Source organism: Hemibagrus wyckioides, linkage group LG11 (genome assembly GCF_019097595.1).
Source record: "Hemibagrus wyckioides isolate EC202008001 linkage group LG11, SWU_Hwy_1.0, whole genome shotgun sequence".
Classification (NCBI taxonomy): Eukaryota; Metazoa; Chordata; class Actinopteri; order Siluriformes; family Bagridae; genus Hemibagrus; species Hemibagrus wyckioides.
Genome location: NC_080720.1, coordinates 32,889,377 through 32,915,851, shown reverse-complemented (window position 1 = coordinate 32,915,851; position 26,475 = coordinate 32,889,377). Strand labels below are relative to the sequence as shown.

At 40.7% G+C, this 26,475-nt stretch overlaps 2 protein-coding genes across 4 annotated transcripts in view; both read left to right on the top strand.

The window, feature by feature from the left end:
- LOC131361768 (uncharacterized) overlaps nt 1-6,948 on the top strand; it is a 10,926-nt gene extending 3,978 nt beyond the window's left edge. Inside the window, exons 7-15 of the mRNA XM_058403295.1 lie at nt 1-65; nt 560-646; nt 2,410-2,565; nt 4,651-4,761; nt 4,859-4,915; nt 5,388-5,519; nt 5,707-5,820; nt 5,963-6,049; nt 6,598-6,948. The exon at nt 1-65 is cut by the window's left edge and continues 25 nt beyond it. Of these exons, the coding sequence (XP_058259278.1) occupies nt 1-65; nt 560-646; nt 2,410-2,565; nt 4,651-4,761; nt 4,859-4,915; nt 5,388-5,519; nt 5,707-5,820; nt 5,963-6,049; nt 6,598-6,699 (911 nt within the window). The 3' untranslated portion in view covers nt 6,700-6,948. The remainder of the gene's footprint in view (nt 66-559; nt 647-2,409; nt 2,566-4,650; nt 4,762-4,858; nt 4,916-5,387; nt 5,520-5,706; nt 5,821-5,962; nt 6,050-6,597) is intronic.
- A 7,601-nt stretch (nt 6,949-14,549) lies between these two features.
- LOC131361294 (membrane-spanning 4-domains subfamily A member 4A-like) lies at nt 14,550-22,765 on the top strand. Of its 3 annotated transcripts, XM_058402330.1 has the most exons (8): nt 14,552-14,780; nt 17,217-17,397; nt 17,589-17,699; nt 19,013-19,069; nt 21,318-21,470; nt 21,625-21,738; nt 22,133-22,270; nt 22,667-22,765. In XM_058402330.1, the coding sequence occupies exons 2-8, from the start codon at nt 17,248-17,250 to the stop codon at nt 22,745-22,747; spliced, it is 804 nt and encodes a 267-aa protein (XP_058258313.1). In that variant the 5' UTR covers nt 14,552-14,780; nt 17,217-17,247; the 3' UTR covers nt 22,748-22,765. The 3 variants fall into 3 exon arrangements, with proteins under 3 accessions (XP_058258315.1, XP_058258314.1, XP_058258313.1); XM_058402332.1 differs by lacking the exon at nt 22,133-22,270 and having other exon boundaries at nt 14,550-14,780; XM_058402331.1 differs by lacking the exon at nt 19,013-19,069 and having other exon boundaries at nt 14,551-14,780.
- The last annotated feature ends 3,710 nt before the right edge of the window (nt 22,766-26,475 follow it).

The following is a 26,475-nucleotide window of genomic DNA, read 5'->3' as shown; positions in this document are numbered from 1 at the left end:
ACCCTGAGACCTTTGCTCCTAGTGCTCCTGTGGTCAGTGCCTTCCCACCTCATCACACTCAGCTGGTAAGAGAAACCCGCAGGACGATGTTATAACGCTCCACGTCATCGAAGAATCCGAAATGTTTTTGCCCCAAATTAAAAAAATAATCATGGACAAATCAGATGTAAATTACCGGAACATTTTACCTTTAGCCACGACCACACAAAAAAGGCGAAGAGTTGACCAGATTTCTCCAGCCGCTTGAAGTCTGAAGTCATCAGTAGGCGTTCCTGATACTGGTTGCCATAGTAACGGTGTTTATCAGTTAGCATTCCCCTGGACAACAAAGAGTTTATCTGCATTGTATCATACGAGATGGGAAGGAGAAGCAGTGTGTGCTGTGTGTATCCTAAAATAAGCAACCTAAACTATTTAATCTACTGGAATCATGTTATATTTTTCTCTATACCGCAGGATCGGCACCAACAATTTTTAGAACTCGATCATTTACCCGAGTTTAGCTAAGAACAAATTCAGCATGTTCTTTATGATTTATCGATTATTGTTGTTTTCACAGGAGGTCAATCCAATGCACGCTGCCGCCATGGGCGCTTCACCTATGGAAAATCCTCCAGCGTACAGCGAGAAAAGCCAACTAGGGCAGTGAGGAGGAGTCTAAATAAATAAAAAAAATTCAATAACACTGCTACTAAATAAAACTCATATTCCAGCACTTAGTAATACTTTCAACACACAGAATCCTGGACACTGAAAGTCTACATTATGTACATTATATATATTATATACATGTAGTAGAGTCGATTTATCATCTTTTATACGCCGGTTATTGCTCCTAGCTCTTCTGTAACAAAAAAAAATCACGTCCAAAAATGAAGACGATTCTACATTTTATAAATATTATTTGTCATCTTTTGAGATGAGTTTCTCGCAGATATGCAGATTAATTTTAAACAGATTTATCTGAAAATGTCTATTTTTAACTAATCTTAACTAATCTTAAATATAAATAAAAAATGTCTAACACACTGATGCTGAGTTCTGGACTCTGATTGGTGGTCAGGTGGTGATTCATACTCTAGAACAGCAGCAGCTCTGACTGTAGTGACTGATGATAAATAAACATTTATGGAAGGAGTCTCCAGTGTCAGTGCTTCATAACATTCAGAGGTAAACGCTGGAGCTAAGATTTAAGAGGAGTTTATATTTTGTGGTTGAAAAAAGAGAGACAGAAACAGGGAGAGGCTGGTGAGGGAGGAACTATTTATTGTGGAATTATTATTCCGCGTAAGACAACACAGGAAGTAACTTGTTATGGAAAAAAAATAAATACATCCATTCTTCTTCTCCTTCCTCTTCCAGCTATAATTACTACTATGCAAATGTCTGTTTGGTTGCTGTTTAAAGAGTACTGTTAGCTACCTTTTACTCCAGTGTGGATTCTGTTCTTCCTGCATAACAGCGTCCTGGGAATTTGTTCATCTCTGTCTTGTCTTGATTTGCACTCAAGAGTATTAGAAATCAACTTCTGTGGTAAGTCTGGAATCTTTTCTGGGAATATTTGTGAGGACAGAGAAATTACAATAGATAGAGAGAGCTCTGCTAAAGTGACAGATTTGTGATTACCAACTAAATGCTTCTTGTAACTGGATCACTGTTAAGTTAAGTTGCCTTTTTAAGTCACATATACATTACTGCACAGTGAAATTCTTTCCTCACAAATCCCATCCTTGGGTTTTGGGGTGAAAGCACAGGGTCAGCCATAATGCAGCTTGTCAGTGCAGGGGCTCAAACCCCGGTCTTTCAGGTCAACGACCCAGAGGCTTAACCATTTGAGCTATCACCACCCCCATTGATTTTTTTAAAAAGGTCCACAGGATCTTCAGATAGGCAGCAATGTTCGTTTTGGAGAGTAGCCGCTTTCTCCTAGCCACCCTGCCATGAACACTAAGGTTGGGGAGGATAGCATTGGTCTTAAAGTTCCTCTATTTGTGCACAATGTTTGTGAAAATTTGTGAAATCCAAATGCTTTAGAGATGGTTTTTAACCTTTTTCAGACTGATGAACAACAACAACAACTTCTCTGTTCCTGTTATAAACTAAAACAGGACCTTAACTCCCACCTGATCATCTTCCTATTGACTGAAAATAGACAGACTTTAATTTTACCCTCCAATTAACTGTTAATCCTAAAGTTTCACATCCTTTTCCCCATTTTCTGGATTAAATAAATGACCTAGTATAATACTTTTGTCTCATTTGGGGTCACTGTTTACTTTTATACATGTTTGAAGTGATATCTATGCTGAAATATAGAACATTCTAAAATGTTCACAAACTTATATATGTACATAGATATATACAAAGATATATTACTCTTTATATATATTATATTTTTTCAGACTTTAAGGAGTAAAGATGGCCAGTGCTCCAGTACCGCTCACTAATGTGGGAAGCAGCTACACCATCGTCACATCTACAGTCCTGAATACAGAGGGACACAATTCCACTCAGATACGCAACCCACTGCAGAAGTTCCTGAAAGGAGAACCCAAAGCTCTGGGAGTGAGTTACACAATCACACAACACACGCTACTAGCAGTAGTACTAACATTTGTAATAGTAGCAGTATTGGTGTGGCTTAAGAATTTACAGTTTTATAATTGAGATATAATATTTAAAACAAACAAACAAACAAACAAACAAACAAACAAACAAATAAATAAATAAATAAATAAATAAATAAATAAAACAATGTTTTATTGATCCATAACAAGATTTTTAGAGTTTTATTTTTAGTATTTTTAATATTTATTTACTTAAACATGAATAATTAAAACAGTGTGACTTTAATAGAATTATATACATTGAACAATAGGTGAGAATCTCACCATTTGGTTCAAATATACAGTATAGACACGACAGTATTCACTGAATAATTCAATTATTTCAAATTAAATATAATAATAATAATAATAATAATAATAATAATAATAATAATAATAATAATAAATTTATTTTGCCAATTCTGGCATTTAGCAGATACCCTTATACAGAGTGATGCAGAAAGTGCTTTGAAGTCTCTATCAATGAATACACCGACCAGGCATAACATTATGACCACCTGCCTAATATTTGTGTTGGTCCCCCTTTTGCTGCCAAAACAGCCCTGACCTGTCCTGCACTGTGTATTCTGACCCCTTTCTATCAGAACCAGCATTAACTTCTTCAGCAGTTTGAGCAACAGTAGCTCGTCTGTTGGATCGGATCACACGGACCAGCCTTCACTCCCCACGTGCATCAATGAGTCTTGACCACCCATGACCCTGTCACCGGTTCATCACTGTTTCTTGGACCACTTTTGATAGATACTGACCACTGCAGACCGGGAACACCCCACAAGAGCTGCAGTTTTGGAGATGCTCTGATCCAGTGGTCTAGCCATCACAAATTGGCCCTTCATCAAACTCACTCAAATCCTTACACTTTTCCATTTTTCCTGCTTCTAACATCAACTTTGAGGACAAAATGTTCACTTGCTGCCTAATATATCCCACCCACTAACAGGTGCCATGATGAGGAGATACTCAATCTTATTCACTTCCTCTGCCAGTAGAGAGCTGCAGTAGTCCAGTCTCAAAATGAGACTGAACAAGCACCTGAGCAGCCTGTGTGGATGAAAATGGCAGAATCCTTCTCATGTTGTACAGAAGAAACCTACATGAGTGTGTGCCATTAGTAACATGGGGGGAAAAGGACAGTTGATTGTCCATGGTTACTCAAAGGTTGTAAGCAGTGGCTGAAGGGGAGATCAAGTAGTTGTGCAGGAATATCACAAGATACTGAACCACCTGGGATGACCAGCATTTCAGTTTTGCTGGGATTGAGTTTAAGATGATGAGCCATCATCCACGATGAGACGTCCACCAGACACGCTGAGATCCGAGCAAAAGCCATTGTATCTGAGGGAAAAGATGTCATTGGCATAGCAGTGGTATAAGAACCCATGTGAAGATATAACTTTTCCAAGAGAGTATAGAGGGAGAAAAGGAGAGGACCAAGTACTGAGCCTTGTGGGACACCAGTGGAGAGTCTGCGTGGAGCAGATATCAATCCTCTCCATGTTAACTGATATGGGCAGCCATCCAGGTAGAAAGCAAACCATTCCTATGCTGTTCTGTGAATTCCAAGACTCCTGAGTGTGGACAAGAGATCCTTGTGGTTGACTGTGTCAAAGGGTGACAAAAGGGTGACAAAAGGGAGGACGAGGACAGATGAAGCTTGGCTGATCAAGCAGCATGTAGTTTCTCAGTGACTGCCAAAAGGGAGTCAGTCTCTATGGAATGTGCCACTTAAAAGCCAGACTGGTTGATATCTTAGAGGTTGTTCTGAGAGAGATAGACAGACAGTTGATTATAAACCATGTGTTTGAGAATTTTAGAAAGAAAAGATAGAAGTGATACTAGCCTGTTGCTGATGTCCAGAGCAGGTTTCTTTAGGTCATTAGGATAGGAAGGTAGTTGGTACATGACAAGATGCTATGGATCCATTTATGATTGTATAATAATAATAATAATAATAATAATAATAATAATAATAGTAATAATAATAATAATTGTGTGTGTGTGTGTGTGTGTGTTTTAACCACAGACTGTCGAAATAATGATTGGTCTTTTGATGATATTGTTTGGTATCGTGACCGCAATCTTCCCTTGGTCCGTCACTGTTCACACTGGAATCATTTTCTGGGGCTCTCTGTTTGTAAGTATTTTTCAGTTTTACTGACATACGTTTGTAAAACTATATGAGTTTATCTTATTTCAGACCAGTTTCAGTAAAATCTATCTATTACTCGCAGCACATCAGCGCTGGCTCTCTTGCTGTTGCAGCGAGCAACAACCTAAACAACTGTGTGGTATGGCATCATTTCTGTTGGTTTTATAAGATCATCTTTTCATTGTTCTGATTTTGAAAAGTCACCTGTAGTCATGTTACATGTGTGACTGTAATAGACACGGACATATACACACAAAACATAAAAGTCAGATATTTTGTTATATTATATTTTGTTGTGTATATATATATATATATATATATATATATATATATATATATATATATAGCAAAGTAAATAGCAATTAGGTGATAAAATTTAAGTGCAGGATGCGTCATAAGAATATAAAATAAAACAGATAAATAGAAAGATAAAATCACTTTGTTGTTAAATTTCTACTCCTGAGAAAATAAATAATAAAGAAAGAAAGATGAAAAACAAAATGACATCTTAATTGTCATAATAATTTTATAGATAATATTTTAGGGTTTTTTTTTAATAGTAATTAATTAATTAATTGACTGATTGATTTTTATTGCTGTTTTTCTCTCAGGTGAAGGCCACGCTGGTGCTAAATATTTTTAGCACACTAGCTGCAGTGGGCACTGTCATCACAATTTTCATGGATTTCTTATTCATGAACTACTACTACGACTACTACTATGGCAGGAGCAATATCTTCATGGTATGATTTATTTATTTGCTGTTTATTTGTTTGTTTTGTTGAGTAGAAATAGAAAAATAAAAAAGCACTTAAAAAAGTAATACAAGATATTTGAAATTTGTAAACAATATTTTGGGAAAATAATTGACTGAAAGGGGCAGCAATTTTTCTGCTTTGTGAATTCTGGTGATGATGATCTTTATTTCAGGGTCTTATCTATGGGATCAACGGAGTTCTGCTGGTTTTCTCTCTGCTCCAGTTTTGCATTTCTATTGCAATTTCAGCCTTTACCTGCAAAGCCTCCTGCACCAACGAACCAACCGTGAGTATAACATTTATATTATTTGCAGCTTTCCGAGGTTTTAATTCAATTTTTAAATGCATGATTTGCCTACAGTAACCATGTTGTGTACTGTATACAGTGTTATTGTGTAACTATGAAGCTATGTGTATGTGTGCTTCAGCTGAACATCATCAACATGGTCATCCCTGAGAGAACTGCTCCTGGTGCTCCTGTGGTCAATCCCTTCACACCTCATCATGTTCAGCTGGTAAGAGAAACCTGCAAACGTTGTTATGAAGCACCATGTCATCGAAAAATCCGAAAAGTTTTCGGTCCAAACTGAAAAATAATCTTGTAAATCTTGACAAAAGTAAAATTTTAGCGGCATGTCAATCAGATGTGAATTACCCAGTGCTTTCCTGGAAGGTTTTACATTAAGCCACACCCACAAAAAAGACAAATGGATTTCTCCAGTCGCTTGAACTCTGAAGTCGTCAGTAGGTGTTCCTACGTCTGGTTGCCATAGTAACAGTGTTTTATCAGCTAGCATTCCCCTTGACAACAAATCGGTTTTCTTGTGGCTAAAATGAAATATTCTGGAGTGAGTTTTGGCATTTGTGTATACAATTCATCAGAGTTTATCTGCATCGTATCATACAAGATGGGACGGAGAAGCAGTGTGTGCTGTGTGTATCCTGAAATAAACAACCTAAATTATTTTTGAATTTGATCATTTACTCATTATCTCATTACCGAGCGTAGCTAAGAACAAATAGTGTCTTCTTTATGATTTATTGATTATTGTTGTTTTCACAGGGGGTCAATACAATGTATGCCACCGACATGGGTGCTTCACCTGTGGAAAATCCTCCAGTGTACAGTGAGAAAAACCAACCAGAGCAGCAAGGAGGAGTCTAAATAACAAAATAAAAAACAAGTGCAATAACACTGCTACCTAATAACACACTCACACTCCAGCACTTAGTAACAGATCACACACAGAATCCTGGACACTGAAAGCCTACATTATGTACATTATATACATTATATACATGTAGTAGAGCCGATTTATCATGTTTTATATGCTGGTTATTGCTCCTAGTTCTTCTGTAATAGAAATTCTGCTCAACACTTAAAAACCAAAAATAAAGATGGTTCTAAATTTTATGAATACCATTTGTCATCTTTTCAGTTGAGTTTCTCACATAATGTAATGCAGATGCTGGGACAGAAGATGTAGAATCCATAATCCACAACATTCAAGATTCAAGAAGCTTTATTGTCATTTCAACCACATATAACTGACGCAGTACATAGTGAAATGAGACAACGTTTCTCCAGGACCTGGTGCTACATAAACATACAACATAAAGATCAAACACAAGACCAACTCAAAGCTAGGACCGAAAGTTCGTCCAAGCCACATAAAGTGTAAAGTGTGCAGCTAGGTGCAAACAAAGCAACAACAAGACAGTGCAAAAATAATAAATACAAAAAAGACAATACAAAAACACAGGACACTTAGCAAACCGAAAAAGAAGAAAAAGAACGTGCAATGAAATGTTAATGAAATCTAATAAAAAAAGATGATGAACTTTGGGGTCTGACAACATGTGCAAAAATACAATATAGCAGCAGTTGAGGTAGTGCAAAATAGAAATAATCATAAATATAAATATAGCAGCAGATGAAAAACACAGGGGTTGAGGTAGTGCAATAAGTATCAAAGTTATGTGTGTGTGAGTGTGTGTCCACACAGGTGAGAGAGAGACAGTGTGGGTGTGTGTATGTGTGTGTGAGAGACAGAGTGTTATGTACAGTTCAGTCCAGAGTGTGTGTGAGTGTGTGTGTGTGTGTGTGTGAGAGAAAGAGACAGTTTTATACAGTTCAGTCCTGGGTGTTGAGGAGCGTGATGGCTTGAGGAAAGAAGCTGTTCAACAGTCTGGTTGTGAGGGCCCGAATGCTCCGGTACCTCTTTCCAGATGGCAGGAGGGTGAAAAGTGTGTGTGAGGGGTGTGTGGGGTGTGTAAGAGTGTGTGTGAGGGGTGTGTGGGGTGTGTAAGAGTGTGTGTGAGGGGTGTGTGGGGTCATCCACAATGCTGTTAGCTTTGCGGATGCAGTATGTGGTGTAAATGTCCTTGATAGAGGGGATAGAGACTCTGATGATCTTCTCAGCTGTCCTCACTATCCGCTGAAGGGTCTTGCGATCTGAGATGGTGCAGTTCTTAAACCAGGCAGTGATGCAGCTGCTCAGGACACTCTCGATGGTCCCTCTGTAGAACACAGTCAGGATGCAGGGAGGGAGATGGGCTTTCCTCAGCCTCCTCAGGAAGTAGAGGCGCTGCTGGGCTTTCTTGGTGATGGAGCTGGTGTTGAGTGACCAGGTGAAGTTCTCTGCCAGATGAACACCAAGGAATTTGGTACTCTTGATAATCTCCACAGAGGATCCGTCGATGGACAGTGGAGAATGGTCACTCTGTGCTCTCCTGAAGTCAACAACCATCTATTTAGTCTTGTCGACATTCAGAGACAGGTTGTTGGCTCTACACCATGCTTTTAGCTGCTGCACCTCCTCTCTGTAAGCTGACTCATCGTTCTTGCTGATAAGATCCACCACGGTCGTGTCATCTGCGAACTTGACGATGTGGTTGGAGCTGTGCATTGCTGCACAGTCGTAAGTCAGCAGAGTGACCAGCAGTGGACTGAGCACACAGCCCTGAGGAGCTCCAGTGCTCAGTGTGGTGGTGCTGGAAATGCTGTTCCCGATCCGGACTGACTGGGGTCTCCCAGTCAGGAAATCCAGGATCCAGTTGCAGAGAGAGGTGTTCAGGCCCAGCATAAGACAAAGGGGAAAAATAGGAAGTAGGCAGAGATTCAAAAACCAGTACAGAAAGTCCATGCAGCAAACCCAACCCCAAAATACAGAATTCAAATATCAGGAAACTGACTAAACAGAAAACTAGGTCAAAACATGGACAGCAAATGAGAACAATGGAACAAGACTTCGTATTCAAGACTATGTGCATGTGGTTTACATGTCTATAGAACCAGAAGTGAATTTAGTACCCCAGAAGTGCCTAGTATTCAGGTGAGGCTTACCTCTGGTGGCAAGGAGGGGAGGGTGCAATGGAAGATGTTACAGAATGACCCCCTCTTTGAACACCTCCAGGTGCTCTATTACTAGGGTAGCCACAAGGTCTGGGGGCAGGTCTTTCTGGATGATTATTGTGGAATTACTGTGTGAGTGTTGGGTCAAGAATCTCTCCCAGGATCTCTCCTCTGGGCCATAGCTCTCCCAATCCACAAGATACTGGAGACACACCCTCATTCACCTGGAGTTGAGAATTTCTTTTACAAAATATACTCAATATGAGCCTTTGGCTATCCAGAGGAGGTGGAGGTGTGTTGCTCGTAGTGTCTTTTTTGGAGGATCGTGGGCTGGTTTAAGTAGGGACACGTGGAAAGTTATTTGATAAAGGGGGGGGGTGTTCCAAGACTATATGTGACTGGGTACACTTGTCATAGGATTTTAAACAGAGTGTGAACTGAGTTTTTACAAGGGACTTGGAGTTTCAAGCTTTTGGTTGACAGCCATACCAGTTGACGGGGTTGGTACTTGGGATGAGGGTGGTGGTATCGATTTGCCTGCATATGTTGGTGTCTCACTGCCCTTTGTAGCCAAACGTGAGCACTTTCCCAGACATTTCGGTTGTGCTAGAACCAGTTGTCTACAACTGGGACATGTGACAGTTCTCCTGACCATCAAAACTAAGAGAGGTTGATAACCTAGGACACACTGGAAGGGGTTATACAAGTGGGGGAGTGGATCAAATGGTTTTGTCCATATTCAGTCCACAGGATAAACTCACTCCACAGGTGTTGCTCTCAAAAACAATAGGAGCAGAAATGCCAGCCAATCTCTTGATTTAGCCATTCCACTTTGCGGCGGGTGTTATTCTGAAGTTAGGCTGATATTGATGGAATGTTCAGTTCGTGGACTAGTTGATGGATGAGGTTTATCTGAATTCAGTCCAGTATGATTTCAAGATGGCGGCGCAGCAGTAGCACTTTTCACTTTTGCACTTTCATAGCATATGGACACCAGATACAATGGTGTTCATGTGTACGACTGCCAGACACTGCTGGATTATGGGAATCATGCAGCAGACAACGTGCACAATGACCTACGGGAAAAACTTCATGATCTCGGCTTGCTACGGAGACCAGGCCCCAAGCCCTCGGTGTCTCCTGATGCCGGTGGCTGGGAGAAGAGTCAACAGAAGTGGTGCGCAAGGAAGCGGAAGCACGGAAATAGGGCGGGTGTCTGTGCTCGGCTAAAAACAAACCCTAGCCGGCCGGCACTCCCCTCCATACTTCTGTCTAATGTCTGCTCCCTGGACAATAAACTGGACTACATCCGACTCCCGCGAACTGCACGGCATGAGTACAGAGACTGCTGCGTCTTTGTTTTTACAGAGACTTGGCTCTGCGACAGAGTTCCGGACGCCGCCATTCAGCTAGCCGGGCTAACCGTGTTTCATGCAGACAGAAATGCAGCTCTGTGCGGTAATACTCGCGGTGGTGGTGTGTGTGTTTACATCAACACGGAATGGTGTAAGGACTCTAAAGTCCTCTGTTCATTGCTAGTGGAGTTTGTGACTGTTAGATGCAGACCTTTTATTTACCCCAGGAACTCACCACAGGCCAGTTCCACCTGCCTGTGACAGTGATGCCTCCCTTCCAGATGTGCTGAACAGCTTCTACGCTCGGTTTGAGGCAAGTAACGATGTGACAGTGAGGAAGACCATCCCTTCTTCAGAGGACGAGGTGCTCTGTCTCACCACGGCTGACGTGAGGAAAACTCTACGCAGAGTTAACCCACGGAAAGCTGCTGGACCAGACAACATTCCTGGCAGAGTGCTCAGGGAGTGTGCAGAACAGCTAGCAGATGTCTTCACAGACATCTTCAAAATCTCCCTGAGCGCGCTGTCATCCCAACATGCCTAAAGTCTACCACCATCATCCCCGTGCCGAAGAAGTCTCCAGTGTCCTGTCTCAATGACTACCATCCCGTTGCACTCACACCCATCATCATGAAGTGCTTCGAGAGGCTCGTCATGAGGCACATTAAGAACCTGCTGCCACCATCACCTGACCCCATGCAGTTTGCGTATCATCCAAATCGCTCCACAGACGATGCCATCAGCACAACCTTCCATCTGGCCCTCACACACCTGGACAATAAAGACATTTACCTACAAATGCTGTTCACTGACTTCAGTTCAGCATTCAACACGATCATTCCTCAGCACCTGATCAAGAAGCTTAGTCTGTTAGGCATCAACACCTCCCTCTGCAATTGGATCCTGGATTTCCTGACTGGGAGACCTCAGTCAGTCTGGATCGGGAACAGCATCTCCAGCACCACCACTCTGAACACTGGAGCTCCTCAGGGCTGTGTGCTCAGTCCACTGCTGTTCACTCTGCTGACTCATGACTGTGCAGCAATGCACAGCTCTAATCATATCATCAAGTTCGCCGATGACATGACCGTGGTGGGTCTCATCAGCAAGAACGATGAGTCAGCCGTATAAGAGAGGAGGTTCAACAACTAGCAGCCTGGTGTAATGTCAATAACCTGTCTCTGAACCTTGACAAGACTAAAGAGATGGTTGTTGACTTCAGGAGAGCAAAGAGTGACCACTCTCCACTGAACATCGATGGGTCCATCGTAGAGATCGTCAAGAGCACCAAATTCCTTGGTGTTCACCTGGCAGAGGACCTCACCTCACCTCACCAGCTCCATCACCAGGAAAGCCCAGCAGCGTCTCTACTTCCTGTGAAGGCTGAGGAAGGCTCATCTTCCACCTCCCATCCTGACCACCTTCTAGAGAGGGACCATCGAGAGCAGCCTGAGCAGCTGAATCACTGCCTGGTTTGGGAATCTCGGACCGCAAGACCCTTCAGCGTATAGTGAGGACAGCTGAGACATCATCGGAGTCTCTCTTCCCTCTATCACAGACATTTACTCCACATGCTGCATCCGCAAAGCTAACAGCATTGTAGATGATCCCACACACCCCTCACACACACTCTTCACACTTCTGCCATCCGGAAAGAGGTACTGAGGCATTTGGACCCGCACAACCAGACTGTTGAACAGTTTCTTTCCTCAGGCAATCAGGCAGAGAACTGAGCTGAACTAGACACACACACACACACACACGTACAACCAAGATCTGATCTCAGAGGAGAACTGAACTATGCTGGACATGGACACACACACATGCACAAAAAAAAAGAACTGAACTGTGCTGGACACACACACACACTAAATTGTCCTGTTTGCACGCACATGCCACTTTACATTTATATATATATTTATATTAATCCTGTTTACATGTGTCGCTTTAATATCTGCAGTCACTGTATACACTGTTCTTTGCACATTGTCTTGTTCATTGCACAAAGTCGGCCTATATGTTGTTTGTCTGCACTGTCTTGTCTTGTCTTCCTGTGCACTTCTGTTGTATGTCTAGTTCTTAAAGACTGCACCTTAAGTATAGTTTAATTTTTTAGTTTAATTTAAATTTTTCAATTATAGTTAAATCTCTATGTCATAGCTCTATGTTTGTCTGAGTCACTGTACTTTGTCTGTATTATGTGTAGCACCTCTGGTCTAGGAGGAATGTTGTTTTACTTCACTGTGTACTGCATCAGCTATATATGGTTGAAGTGACAATAAAGCTTCTTTGACTTTGACTTGACTTTGAGTAGGGTGGAGACCTGTCGGGTCTGACGTGCTGTGCTATCACAGGCCGGTAAACAGAAAACTGTAAGGACAAGCAGTAGAGTTTACCTTGTCTTGTTTCAGCAGCTAGAGAATGGTTGACCACAACAGAGGCACAAACATTGAGTAGACATTGCTGTAGAGTCGATATTTAAGTAGTTGAGTAGACATTTAAGGTCTTTCCCAGTTTAATGGGTTCCACTGGCATGGAATGTGCAGAGGCTGCCCTGGTAGTACTGCCTGAAAGTTTGAATTCAGTCTTTCCCTGTGAGAAGCAGGTTAGGCGGCAACGTTAGGCCACCAACTCTGAGCGGCTAGTGGTCTAAACTGAACAGAAAGCAAGCAATAAAAATGGAACAAGGCTTGGTATGCTGTTGCACTGACAATACATCGCAAAGTGTGAGTTGTGCATGTGGTATATACACTATATTGCCAAAAGTATTCGCTCACCTGCCTTGACTCGCATATGAACTTAAGCGACATCCCATTCATAATCTATAGGGTTCAATATGACGTCGGTCCACCTTTTGCAGCTATAACAGCTTCAACTCTTCTGGGAAGGCTGTCCACAAGGTTTAGGAGTGTGTTTATGGGAATTTTTGACCATTCTTCCAGAAGTGCATTTGTGAGGTCACACACTGATGTTGGATGAGAAGGCCTGGCTCTCAGTCTCCGCTCTAATTCATCCCAAAGGTGTTCTATGGGGTTGAGGTCAGGACTCTGTGCAGGCCAGTCAAGTTCATGCACACCAGACTCTGTCATCCATGTCTTTATGGACCTTGCTTTGGTCACTGGTGCACAGTCATGTTGGAAGAGGAAGGGGCCAGCTCCAAACTGTTCCCACAAAGTTGGGAGCATGGAATTGTCCAAAATGTCTTGTTATGCTGAAGCATTCAGAGTTCCTTTCACTGGAACTAAGGGGCCAAGCCCAGCTCCTGAAAAACAACCCCACATCATAATCCCCCCTCCACCAAACTTTACACTTGGCACAATGCAGTCAGACAAGTACCGTTCTCCTGGCAACCACCAAACCCAGACTCGTCCATCAGATTGCCAGATGGAGAAGCGTGATTCGTCACTCCAGAGAACGTGTCTCCACTGCTCTAGAGTCCAGTGGCGGCGTGCTTTACACCACTGCATCCGACGCTTTGCATTGCACTTGGTGATGTATGGCTTGGATGCAGCTGCTCGGCCATGGAAACCCATTCCATGAAGCTCTCTGCGCACTGTTCTTGAGCTAATCTGAAGGCCACATGAAGTTTGGAGGTCTGTAGCGATTGACTCTGCAGAAAGTTGGCGACCTCTTCGCACTATGCGCCTCAGCATCCGCTGACCCCGCTCCGTCAGTTTACGTGGCCTACCACTTTGTGGCTGAGTTGCTGTCGTTCCCAAACACTTCCACGTTCTTATAATACAGCTGACAGTTGACTGTGAAATATTTAGGAGCAAGGAAATTTCACGACTGGATTTGTTGCACAGGTGGCATCCTATCACAGTTCCACGCTGGAATTCACTGAGCTCCTGAGAGCGACCCATTCTTTCACAAATGTTTGTAAAAACAGTCTGCTTGATTGACTGTGCTTGATTTTATACACCTGTGGCCATGGAAGTGATTGGAACACCTGATTCTGATTATTTGTATGGGTGAGCGAATACTTTTGGCAATATAGTGTATGTCCATAGAACCAGAAGTGAACTGAGTACCCTGGAAGTGGCTAGTATTCAGGTGAGGCTCCCTCTGGTGGTGAACAGATAACAAAATGGGTGTGTTTGTTGATTGGTGAATATTTATGGTGAAGCTGATGTTAAATAAACATTTATCTCCAGTGTCAGTGCTTTATAACATTCAGAGGTAAGTTTTATGAGGAGTTTATACTTTGTGTTTATTCTTTGAGAGAGAAAGAGGGGGGGTGCTGGTAAAGGAGGATCAGTTCTGTTATTATGTAAGACGACATAGGAAGTCACGTTTTTATAGAAAAATAATATCCTTTGTGGATTCTGTTCTTCCTGCACAACAGCGTTGTGGGAGTTTGTTCAGCTCTGTCTTGTCTTGGCTTTCTCTCAAAACCGTCTCAAAATCTACTTCTGTGCTAAGTCTGGAATCTTTTCTGAAATACAGGATGTGTCGTGTGTGAGGTCAGAAATTACAACAGAGAGAGAGAGAGAGAGAGAGAGAGAGAGAGACGGACTGCACTGCTAAAGCAACAAGGTTTGTGTGAAACTATGTTTATGAAAATCTTTCTTTCTTTCTTTCTTTCTTTCTTTCTTTCTTTCTTTCTTTCTTTCTTTCTTTCTTTCTTTCTTTCTTTATATCATTTCAGCCTGTAGCATTGTAGTTTTTTACCCTTTAAATAAGAAATGCAGAATAAATTATTCTAAATTATTATAAAAGTTTCTTCATCAAAATGTACACAAGTGCTAAATATATGTATATTTCTAAAAGGGTCATGTTATACCGTCCTTCAGTAGAACATCTTGTGTGCTTGGGGTTGTTGTCTTCTTACTTCTTACATCTTACTAGATGTTCATGGACAGATGTCCTGATATTTTCCTTTAGAATTAACTGGTATAATTTCAAATTCATTCTTCCATCAACGACCTCAAACCGCCCTGGCCCAGATGCAGATATGATTCACAAATGGGAAAAGGATCTTATGCTAGAATGCAGTGTTTTCCCTTTTTTCCCCAAACATAATGCTTCTCATGTAAACCAAAAGGTTCTATTTTGGTCTCATCCCTCCACAAAACATTAGTCTTTTCTTGTCCACATGATCTTTAGAAAACTTCAGGCAGCAATGTTCTTTTTTGGAGAATAGCTGCTTTCTCCTTGCAATTCTGCCATGAACACTAAGGTTGTTCAGTGTTCTCCTGATGGTGGAGTCATGAACATTCACATTAGCAAACACAAGAGAGACCTTTAGTTGTATAAAAGTTACCCTGGGTTCCTTTGTGACATATGGACTATCACACGCCTTGCTTTTGGAGTGATCTGTTGGTCAAACACTCCTGGGGAGGGTAGCAAAGGTCTTAAAATTCCACCATATCTCTGACTGGATTTGAGGAATCCAAACCCTTTAGAGATGGCTTTGTAACCTTTTCAGCCTGATGAACAACAACTCTTTTTCTGAGGTCCTCAGAAATCTCCTCTGTTCCTGCCATGATACACTTTCACAGACTCCTGTTGTGAAGATCAGACTTTGATAGATCCTTGTTCTTTAAATAAAACAGGAATCTCACTGCCACCTGATCATCATCATATTGAGTGAAAACAGCCAGAATTTATCCTAAAGGTTCACATCCTTTTCCCACTCACAGACATAATATTAGACCATTCTCCTGAATTAGTGACCAAGTATAATATTTTTGTCTCATTTGTTTTAATGGGGTCTCTTTGTGTTTATATATATATATATATATATATATATATATATATATATATATATATATATATATATATATATATATATATATATCTGGAAAACAATAAGAAACCATCTCCAGATGTGAACCCTTTTTTTTTTTGCAAAAAGAGTGGTATAAAGTTCCCCAACAGCAATGTGAGAAAATGGTGGAGAGCATGGAGCCAAAACACATGCAGATCGGGGTTATAAATATTCCACAGTCAACTGTCAGCTGTATTATAAGAACGTGGAAGTGTTTGGGAACGACAGCAACTCAGCCACGAAGTGGTAGGCCACGTAAACTGACGGAGCGGGGTCAGCAGATGCTGAGGCGCATAGTGCGAAGAGGTCGCCAACTTTCTGCAGAATCAATCGCTACAGACCTCCAAACTTCATGTGGCCTTCAGATTAGCTCAAGAACAGCGTGCAGAGAGCTTCATGGAATGGGTTTCCATGGCCGAGCAGCTGCATCCAAGCCATACATCACCAAGTGCAATGCAAAGTGTCGGATGCAGTGGTGTAAAGCACGCCGCCACTGGACTCTAGAGCAGTGGAGACGCGTTCTCTGGAGTGACGAATCGCGCTTCTCCATCTGGCAATCTGATGGACGAGTCTGGGTTTGGCGGTTGCCAGGAGAACGGTACTTGTCTGACTGCATTGTGCCAAGTGTAAAGTTTGGTGGAGGGGGGATTATGGTATGGGGTTGTTTTTCAGGAGCTGGGCTTGGCCCCTTAGTTCCAGTGAAAGGAACTCTGAATGCTTCAGCATACCAAGACATTTTGGACAATTCCATGCTCTCACCTTTGTGGGAACAGTTTGGAGCTGGCCCCTTCCTCTTCCAACATGACTGTGCACCAGTGACCAAAGCAAGGTCCATAAAGACATGGATGACAGAGTCTGGTGTGGATGAACTTGACTGGCCTGCACAGAGTCCTGACCTCAACCTGATAGAACACCTTTGGGATGAATTAGAGCAGAGACTGAGAGCCAGGCCTTCTCGTCCAACATCAGTGTGTGACCTCACAAATGCGCTTCTGGAAGAATGGTCAAAAATTCCCATAAACACACTCCTAAACCTTGTGGACAGCCTTCCCAGAAGAGTTGAAGCTGTTATAGCTGCAAAAGGTGGACCGACGTCATATTGAACCCTATGGATTAGGAATGGGATGTCACTTAAGTTCATATGCGAGTCAAGGCAGGTGAGCGAATACTTATATATATATATATATATATATATATTACAGATTAAAAGGTCAGACACTATCAGGTGTAAAGATGGCCAGGGCACCAGTACTGCTCACTAACGTGGGAAGTGGCTACACCATCCTCAGTGAAGTTACAGACCCGACTGCAGCGGGACAAAATTCCACTCAGACAAACAGACCACTGCACAAGTTCCTGAAAGGAGAACCCAAAGCTCTGGGAGTGAGTAATAACACATGAATAATAATTAATACAGTATGATTTTAATGGAATAATATAAATTGAACAATAGATCAGAATCTCACCATTTGGTTTAAATATACAGTATAGACACATTATTCATTAAAAATGATTTTATAATAATAATAATAATAATAATAATAATAATTTATCCGTGTGTGTTTTAACCACAGACTGTCCAAATAATGATTGGTTTTTTGATGATATTGTTCGGTATCGTGATGGCGATCTTCCCTCGGTCCCTCAGTGTTTACACTGGAGTTGTATTCTGGGGCTCACTGTTTGTAAGTATTGTTCATTTTTACTGACATAAATATACACCGATCAGGTATGACATTATGACCGAATGCCTAATATTCTGTTGGTCCCCCTTTTGCTGCCATCGAGGCAACAGCCCTGACCCATCGAGGCATGGACTCCACTAGATCCCTGAAGGTGTGTTGTGGGATCTGGCACCAAGATGTTAGCAGCAGATCCTTTAAGTCCTGTAAGTTGTGAGATGGGGCCTTCATAGATCGGACTTGTTTATTCAGCACATACCACAGATGCTCGACTGGATTGAGATCTGGAGAATTTGGAGGCGGAGTCAACACCTCAAACTGGTTGTTGTGGTCATCAAACCATTCCTGAACCATTTTTGCTTTGTGGTACGGCGCATTATCCTGCTGAAAGAGACCACAGCCATCAGGGAATACTGTTTTCATGAAAGGGTGTACATGGTCTGCAGCATTGCTTTAGTAGGTGGTACGTGTCAAAGTAACATCCACATGGATGGCAAGACCCAAGGTTTCCCAGCAGAACACTGACCAAAGCAGGACACGGCCTCCGCCGGCTCGCCTTCTTCCCATAGTGCATCCTGGTGCCATGTGTTCCCCAGGTAAGCCACGCACACGCACCCGGCCATCCACGTGATGTAAAAGAAAACGTGATTCATCAGACCAGCCCACCTTCTTTTTTTGCTCCGTGGTCCAGTTCTGATGCTCACATGCCCATAGTTGCCACTTTTGGCAGCACACAGGAGTCAGCATGGGCACGCTGAGTGGTCTGCGGCTATGCAGCCCCATACGCAACAAACTGTGATGCACTGTGTATTCTGACCCCTTTCTATCAGAACCAGCATTAACTTCTTCAGCGATTTGAGCAACAGTAGCTCTTCTGTTGGATCGGATCACACGGACCAACCTTCGCTCCCCACTTGCATCAGTGAGCCTTGTCCGTCCATGAACCTGTCGCCAGTTCACCACTGTTCCTTTCTTGGACCACTTTGATAGATACTGACCACTGCAGACCGGGAACACCCCACAAGAGCTGCAGTTTTGGAGATGCTCTGATCCAGTGGTCTAGCCATCACAATTTGGCCCTTCATGAAACTCGCTCAAATCCTTACGCTTGTCCATTTTTCCTGCTTCTAACATCAACTTTCAGGACAAAATGTTCACTTGCTGCCTAATATATCCCACCCACTAACAGGTGCCATGATGAGGAGATACTCAGTGTTCACTTCACCTGTGCATAGAGTGTTATGCCTGATCAGTACATCTATATACAGCTATATTATTTCAGGTCAGTTTAAGTAAAATCTATGTTTTACTCACAGCACATCACCACCGGCTCTCTTGCTGTTGCAGCGAGCAACAACCTAAACTCCTGTGTGGTATGACATCATTTCTTTATTGTTCTGATTTTGAAAAGTCACTTGTAGTCATGTTGATCCATCAATCAAGTTGAACTGATATCGTGACTGTGGAGTAACTGTTAAGTGAACTATTCTAACTTTATTAGGAAATAGAACATTTCAGATAAAAGTCTGATATTTTGTACATATATTTACACTACCAGTGAAAAGTTTGGACACATCTTCTAATTCCATGGTCTTTCCTGATGTTTATTTCTTTCTACATTGTAAAACAATGCTGAAGGCGGCCGAAATCCACAATAATCTGGTTTGAACAGTTGATATTGAGATATGTCTGCTACTGATACTATGTAAAGCCTTCATAACGGCTCTAATTTGAGGTGCTGTTAATTGGTGATTTCTGAGGCTGGTAACTCTAAATGAACTTCTCCTCTGCAGCAGAGGTAAGTTTTGGTCTTGCTTTACTGGGATGGTCTTCATGTGAGCCAGTTTCATCATGGTGCTTGATGGGTTTTGCAAATGCACTTGACAATACTGTTCTTACAAGAACTATTCCAGAACACCTGACCTTCGTGTCTTAAAATAACAACTGACTGTTTTTTGTTGTAATTTTATATGAATTACTTAAGTCCATGTGTGTAATTTCATAGCTTTGAAGTCTCCAGTATTGTTCTAGAAAGTAGAAAATAAATCCCTAAACAAAAAACATTGAATTAAAAGGTGTGTCCAAACTTTTGACTGGTAGTGTATATACATACATACATATATATATATATATATATATATACACTATATTGCCAAAAGTATTCATCGTGAAATTTCCTCGCTCCTAAATATTCCACAGTCAACTGTCAGCTGTATTATAAGAACGTGGAAGTGTTTGGAAATGACAGCAACTCAGCCACGAAGTGGTAGGCCACGTAAACTGACGGAGCGGGGTCAGCGGATGCTGAGGCACATAGTGCGAAGAGGTCACCAACTTTCAATCGCTACAGACCTCCAAACTTCATGTGGCCTTCAGATTAGCTCAAGAACAGTGCGCAGAGAGCTTCATGGAATGGGTTTCCATGGCCGAGCAGCTGCATCCAAGCCATACATCACCAAGTGCAATGCAAAGCGTCGGATGCAGTGGTGTAAAGCACGCCGCCACTGGACTCTAGAGCAGTGGAGACGCGTTCTCTGGAGTGATGAATCACGCTTCTCCATCTGGCAATCTGATGGACGAGTCTGGGTTTGGCGGTTGCCAGGAGAACGGTACTTGTCTGACTGCATTGTGCCAAGTGTAAAGTTTGGTGGAGGGGGGATTATGGAGTGGGGGTGTTTTTCAGGAGCTGGGCTTGGCCCCTTAGTTCCAGTGAAAGGAACTCTGAATGCTTCAGCATACCAAGACATTTTGGACAATTCCATGGCCCAACTTTGTGGGAACAGTTTGGAGCTGGCCCCTTCCTCTTCCAACATGACTGTGCACCAGTGACCAAATCAAGGTCCATAAAGACATGGATAACAGAGTCTGGTGTGGATGAACTTGACTGGCCTGCACAGAGTCCTGACCTCAACCTGATAGAACACCTTTGGGATGAATTAGAGTGGAGACTGAGAGCCAGGCCTTCTCATCCAACATCAGTGTGTGACCTCACAAATGCGCTTCTGGAAGAATGGTCAAAAATTCCCATAAACACACTCCTAAACCTTGTGGACAGCCTTCCCAGAAGAGTTGAAGCTGTTATAGCTGCAAAGGGTGGACCGACGTCATATTGAACCCTATAGATTAGGAATGGGATGTCGCTTAAGTTCATATGCGAGTCAAGGCAGGTGAGCGAATACTTTTGGCAATATAGTGTATATATATAAATATATATATATATATATATATATATATATATATATATATATATATATATATATATGTATATTACAGATTGAAGGAGTACAAAAAGTAACAACAAGGTAATTAACAATTAGGTAAGTGGAGGACACATCATAAGAACAAAAAACAAAAAAAAATAAAAATAAAAATTTAAATGTCATTTTAATTTTTAAGTCAGAAAGTGAGAGAACAAAAAAGAAACAAAGAAACAAACAGAGAGATAGAAAGATTACATAATCTTTTTAATTAATTTTCTTAAAATAACTTTATAGTTAAATTTCTACTCTTGAGAAAATAAAATCATTTAGTAGATACATTTTCTAGTTTCGATTTTAAAAATATTTTATTTATTTTTTATTGATTGAATTTTTGATTGCTTGATTGCTGTTTTTCTCTCAGGTGAACGCTACGCTGGTGCTGAATATTATTAATGCGATAGCTACAGGAATCGCCATTGTTGTTTTTTCCTTTGATTTCATATTCGTGATTTACGTGTTCAATGCCTGCTACTACGACAGCAGCGGTTATCATTGCAGTGGACATGACACAGAGGTATGATTTATTTATTTGCTGTTTATTTATTTGTCATGTAAAAATTGGGAAAAAAACAAGAAATTTAAAAACTGTAAACAATATTTTGAGAAGATAAGTAACTGAATAGGGGCAAAAGTTTTTGCTGTGTGAATTTTGGTGATTTTTATTTCAGGGCTTTGTCCTTGGAATTAACGGAGTTCTGCTGGTGTTCTCTCTGCTCCAGTTTTGCATCTCTATCTCAGTTTCAGCATTCGTCTGCAAAGCCACCTGTACCCATGAACCTACCGTGAGTATAATGTTTTTTCGTTTTGTTTTTTAAGTTTTGCGGCTTTCTTAGGTTTTGCCTTGATATCTGAATGCATGATTTGCCCTGCTGCTGTCTGGTCACTTATTGAGATCCACCAGGTGAAAACTCTCCAGTGGAATAGAAGGTCAGCTGATCAGGTCAGAGGTTACCTTCAGCTCCACAGATAACCACTTCAGTTCAGTTCAGCTTTATTGACATCACCAACACACATGAACAGTTTGGGTGTAGGTTCAGATCTCCAGAAACCTTGTGAGAGCATCACAACTTCTGGTGGCTGATGGGAAATAGAGTCTGAAGGTCAGCCCTATTGTGAGGTTGTGAGGAATTCTGGGAGTTGGAGTGTGACATTAACTAATGCCTCCTTTATATTTAGCGAGGATCAGGATCTGCAGTGAACAGTTTGGAGTGTTGTAACTATGGTAACCATGTTGTGTACGTGGTTCAGAACCCTGAGACCTTTGCTCCTAGTGCTTCTGTGGTCAGTGCCTTCCCACCTCATCACACTCAGCTGGTAAGAGAAACCCGCAGGACAATGTTATAACGCTCCACGTCATCGAAGAATCCGAAATGTTTTTGCACCAAATTGAAAAATATTTCTTGATAAAAATGGACAATTTACATCAATGTAAATTACTCAGTGCTTTCCGGAAGCATTTTACCTTTAGCCATGCCCCATGTTTATCAGCTAGCGTTCGCCATTATAACAAATCGGTTTTCTTATGGCTAAAATGAAATATTTTTTAGCATTTATCTGCATCGTATCAGGAGATGAAGGACTAGCTGCGACCACAACAACGATGTTTTGATCTTTGAATTTGATCATTTACTCGTTAGCTCATTACTGAGTGTAGCTAAGAACAAATTCAGCATGTTCTTTATGATATACTGATTATGGTTGTTTTCACAGGGGGGTAATACAATGCATGCCATCGCCATGGGCACTTTACCTGTGGAAAATCCTCCAGTGTACAGCGAGAAAGAAGTCTAAAAAAAAAAAAAAGTTCAATAACACTGCTACTCAATAACACACTCACACTCCAGCGCTAACCGCACATCACACTGCTTCCTGTAACAGATCACATACAGAATCCTGGACACTGAAAGCCTACATTATATACATTATGTACATGCAGTAGAGTAGATTTATCATGTTTTATACACTGGGTATTGCTCCTAGCTCTACTCTAATGAAGATTCTGCTTAGATTAAATGCTACCAAAAAAGGTGTTTATGAATGTATAAATGATATTTGTCAACTTTTTAATTTGCTCACATAAACAGCTGTGCAGATTCATATTAGAAAGATATTCATTCGTTTTTTTTGTGTGTTTTCCTCACAACTTCTTTAAGATTTTTAAGAATATATATATATTATTATAATATAATTATAATATATATATATTCCTATATGAAGGGGAAAACATTTTTACATAAATTTTTTCAGACCTTTTTTGTTTTTGGTTTGTTCCAAGAGATTAACACATAATTTAAAGTCATTTATAAAATGTGAGAAATATGGTTTACATTTAGCCCACTTTTTCTTATGTATATGCTATTTTCCTAATAAAATTAACAATTGTTGTTCTTTACCTTTTAAATTTTCATTCTCTGTGTAATAAAGCGCATAAAATATACAAATTTCTATCATACACTCCAGCTTTTTCTTGTTATAAAATTCTAAATTCTTCCAAAACAATCTTGTGTAAATATGTACACTGAAAAAACAGATGCAAAACAGTTTCTTTTTCCTGACCACAAAATTCATAGATATATACGAAATATTGAGCTTAAATCTTTCCAAAACATGTATTAGCAGGATAAATTCTATGAAGTATTTCGTAAGACACTTCCTTGATTTTGTTATTAACACAGAACTTGTCTGGCAGTTTCCATGCTTTAAGCCAAGAGATATTACCAAATAAAGAAGACAAAAAAAAACCTTGCTGCAGGTAAGGACACTGAACAAAGAGCATTCCTTATGACTTCCTTATTCCTAATATCCTTATGTCCTTATACATTGTTATTTTAAAACATCAACATTATCAATGAAAATATTTCCACAAGGATTATCCATGTTGAATTCCTCTGAAATACAGTTCTTTAAAAGAAACAACACACTCTTTGGAATCGTGTCAATAACAATAGCAAATTCTCCTGGTTTAACTGCTAATTGGAATTTTTTTTAAGAAATTCAGTATATGTCAACAAATATCCATGGGAATTTTTCAACTGTCTTAATAAATAATAATGCCTTCATTTAACCAAATATGATAGTATAAAGATTTGTTTGTAAGTAGTATATCCTTATTATTCCATATGAAAAAAAAATTCTGGGGTGAAAAATGATGCTTATACACCAATTTCTATGCTAGCAGGGCTTGTCTGAGAAAAGTGCCCAATTTAATAGGAATACTGATCAATTACATTTCAACAAAATATCTATGCCTCCAAGAATATTAAATATATAATTAGGAAATACATTCCAATGACTTTATTCTTCATAAACTCTAAGTATTTTATAATCTAAGACCTCAAGTCCTCCTTGCTCTTTACAAATGACCTCCTTTTTTAGATAATGTGTTTTTTTTTCTCCAAATAAAGTTATCAAGTATCTCATTTAAATCTTCAATAATCTTGGGAGGCACCTCAAAGGATAATGACATATACACAGATCTAGATTTACCCTCCACCTTTGACAGTAATACCCTTCCACATCTTGATATATCTCTTATTAACCACAAATTAAATTTCTTTTTTGTTTTCTTAATAATTGGTTTAAAATTTAATTCACTCCTTTATTTTTCATTTTTACAAATGACTACACCTAGGTATGTTATAATTTATGTTTAACTGGAATATTCTCTATTTCTGTGGAGGAACAATCTTTAAGGGGAAACAATAGAGGTGTATCTAAATTCATTTTAAGGCCTGAAACTCCAGTAAATTCCTCAATATATCTGATTATTTTGGGTACTTCAAATTTGTTTTTCAAAATAACTGCAGTGTCATCAGCAAACTGGCTTAGTTTAGATTAGTTTAGTTTAGATTAGATTAGATTAGATTAGATTAGATTAGATTAGATTAGATTAGATTAGATTAGATTAGATTAGATTAGATTAGATTAGATTAGATTCAACTTTATTGTCACTGCACATGTGGGTACAAGGCAACGAAATACAGTTAGCATCTAACCAGAAGTGCATTTCGCAGTGCAAATAATTAGCATATATAATAAGTATATAACAATAAATAATTTGCATATATAAACAATATACAAAAATATGTAAATAATTTGCATATATAACACTATATAAACAGTATACAGTGGGAGGTAAATGCAATGAGTAAATGCAATGAGTGCAAATGAGCAAATGATTATAGTGGTGCAATAAAGAAGGTGTTGTATACCATGATAATAATTAAATATGTAAACAGTATACAGAGGAGTTATGTACAATGAGTGCAATGATTTAGATGTGTGCAATGAGGAACATATTCTATACTATGATAAATAATTTGTACATGTAAACTGTACACAGAAAGGGTTATATACAGAAAAAGATTATATACCCTGATAATAATGTGTTCAGTCAATGTGTGTGTGATCGGGTGGAGGCAGAGTTCAGCAAAGAAACAAAAAAAAAAAAAAGCTTAAAAAGGAAAAAGCTGTTCCTGAACCTGCTAGTCTTGGTCTGGAGGCTCCTCCTGTAGCACCTCCTAGAAGGCAGGAGGGCAAAGAGTCTATTGGCAGGGTGATAATGATTTTGCATGCTCTGGTGAGACAACGCTTCCTGTAAATGTCCTCGATCTTAGGAAGTAGCACTCCTACGATGCATTGGACAGTTTTCACCACCCTCTGCAGCGCTTTCCGGGCTGACACAGTGCAGTTCCCATACCAGACAGTGATACAGCTGGTCAGGATGCTCTCGATGGTGCAACGGTAGAAGTTCACCAGAATGTCTGAAGAGAGATGGTTCTTCCTCAGAGCCCTCAGGAAGAAGAGGTGCTGGTGAGCCTTCTTGACCAGACTGGAGCTGTTGGTAGTCCAGGAGAGATCCTCGGAGATGTGGATACCCAGGAATTTGAAGCTAGTGACAGGGAATTTACAAGGAGGACGTCGCTCGACTTCAGGCCATGGGGGGGGCACCCCCTTTTTATCGGTCCCACTGGAGGCGGGCTTCCACCACTTTCCAGCCGGGGACGCCACTCCACGATGAAGTTTCCGTGGAAGGCGCTTCCCTCCTGTCTTTTCTAGGGCCGGATGTCAACTGACCCGAGACCTGGGGCATCACCGCAGACTGCATTCATGAACTTCATCAGGCAATGTCTCTCCCCCTCTATCATGAACTTTATCTCTCGTTTACTCCTGGGGCGTCCCCTAGGCGGAGGTTGGGCGCTTCGGGAGCTGCGCCGTAGAGGGGGGGTTTTGTCAGGAACAGCTGGACAGTTCCCTGCCAGGCCCAGAGAGGGTGCTGGCAGTTGAACCTTGGAAGCCTGCTTCTTTGTGTGTCTTTTGTTACGCCCTTCCCATTATTCTAATCCTGATTGTCACCTGTATCCCATAAGCCCTAATGTCTACCCTTATAAATAGGGATCCTTGTGTTTGTGTCCTTGTCCATGATTGTTACCTGTACGGTGGTTTTTGTCTGGGTTTTGTTTAAGTTCCATGCCCAGGTTAAGATCTAGGTTTTGTTCTCGTTTTGTTTTGTTAACCAC

Coding starts and splice junctions, on each gene's coding strand:
- LOC131361294 (XM_058402330.1), top strand. CDS start 17,248: ATGGCCAGGGCACCAGTACTGCTCACTAACGTGGGAAGTGGCTACACC. Junction 19,070..21,317: donor ACAACCTAAACTCCTGTGTG/GTATGACATCAT, acceptor TTTTTCTCTCAG/GTGAACGCTACGCTGGTGCT. Junction 21,739..22,132: donor CCTGTACCCATGAACCTACC/GTGAGTATAATG, acceptor CTTTATATTTAG/CGAGGATCAGGATCTGCAGT.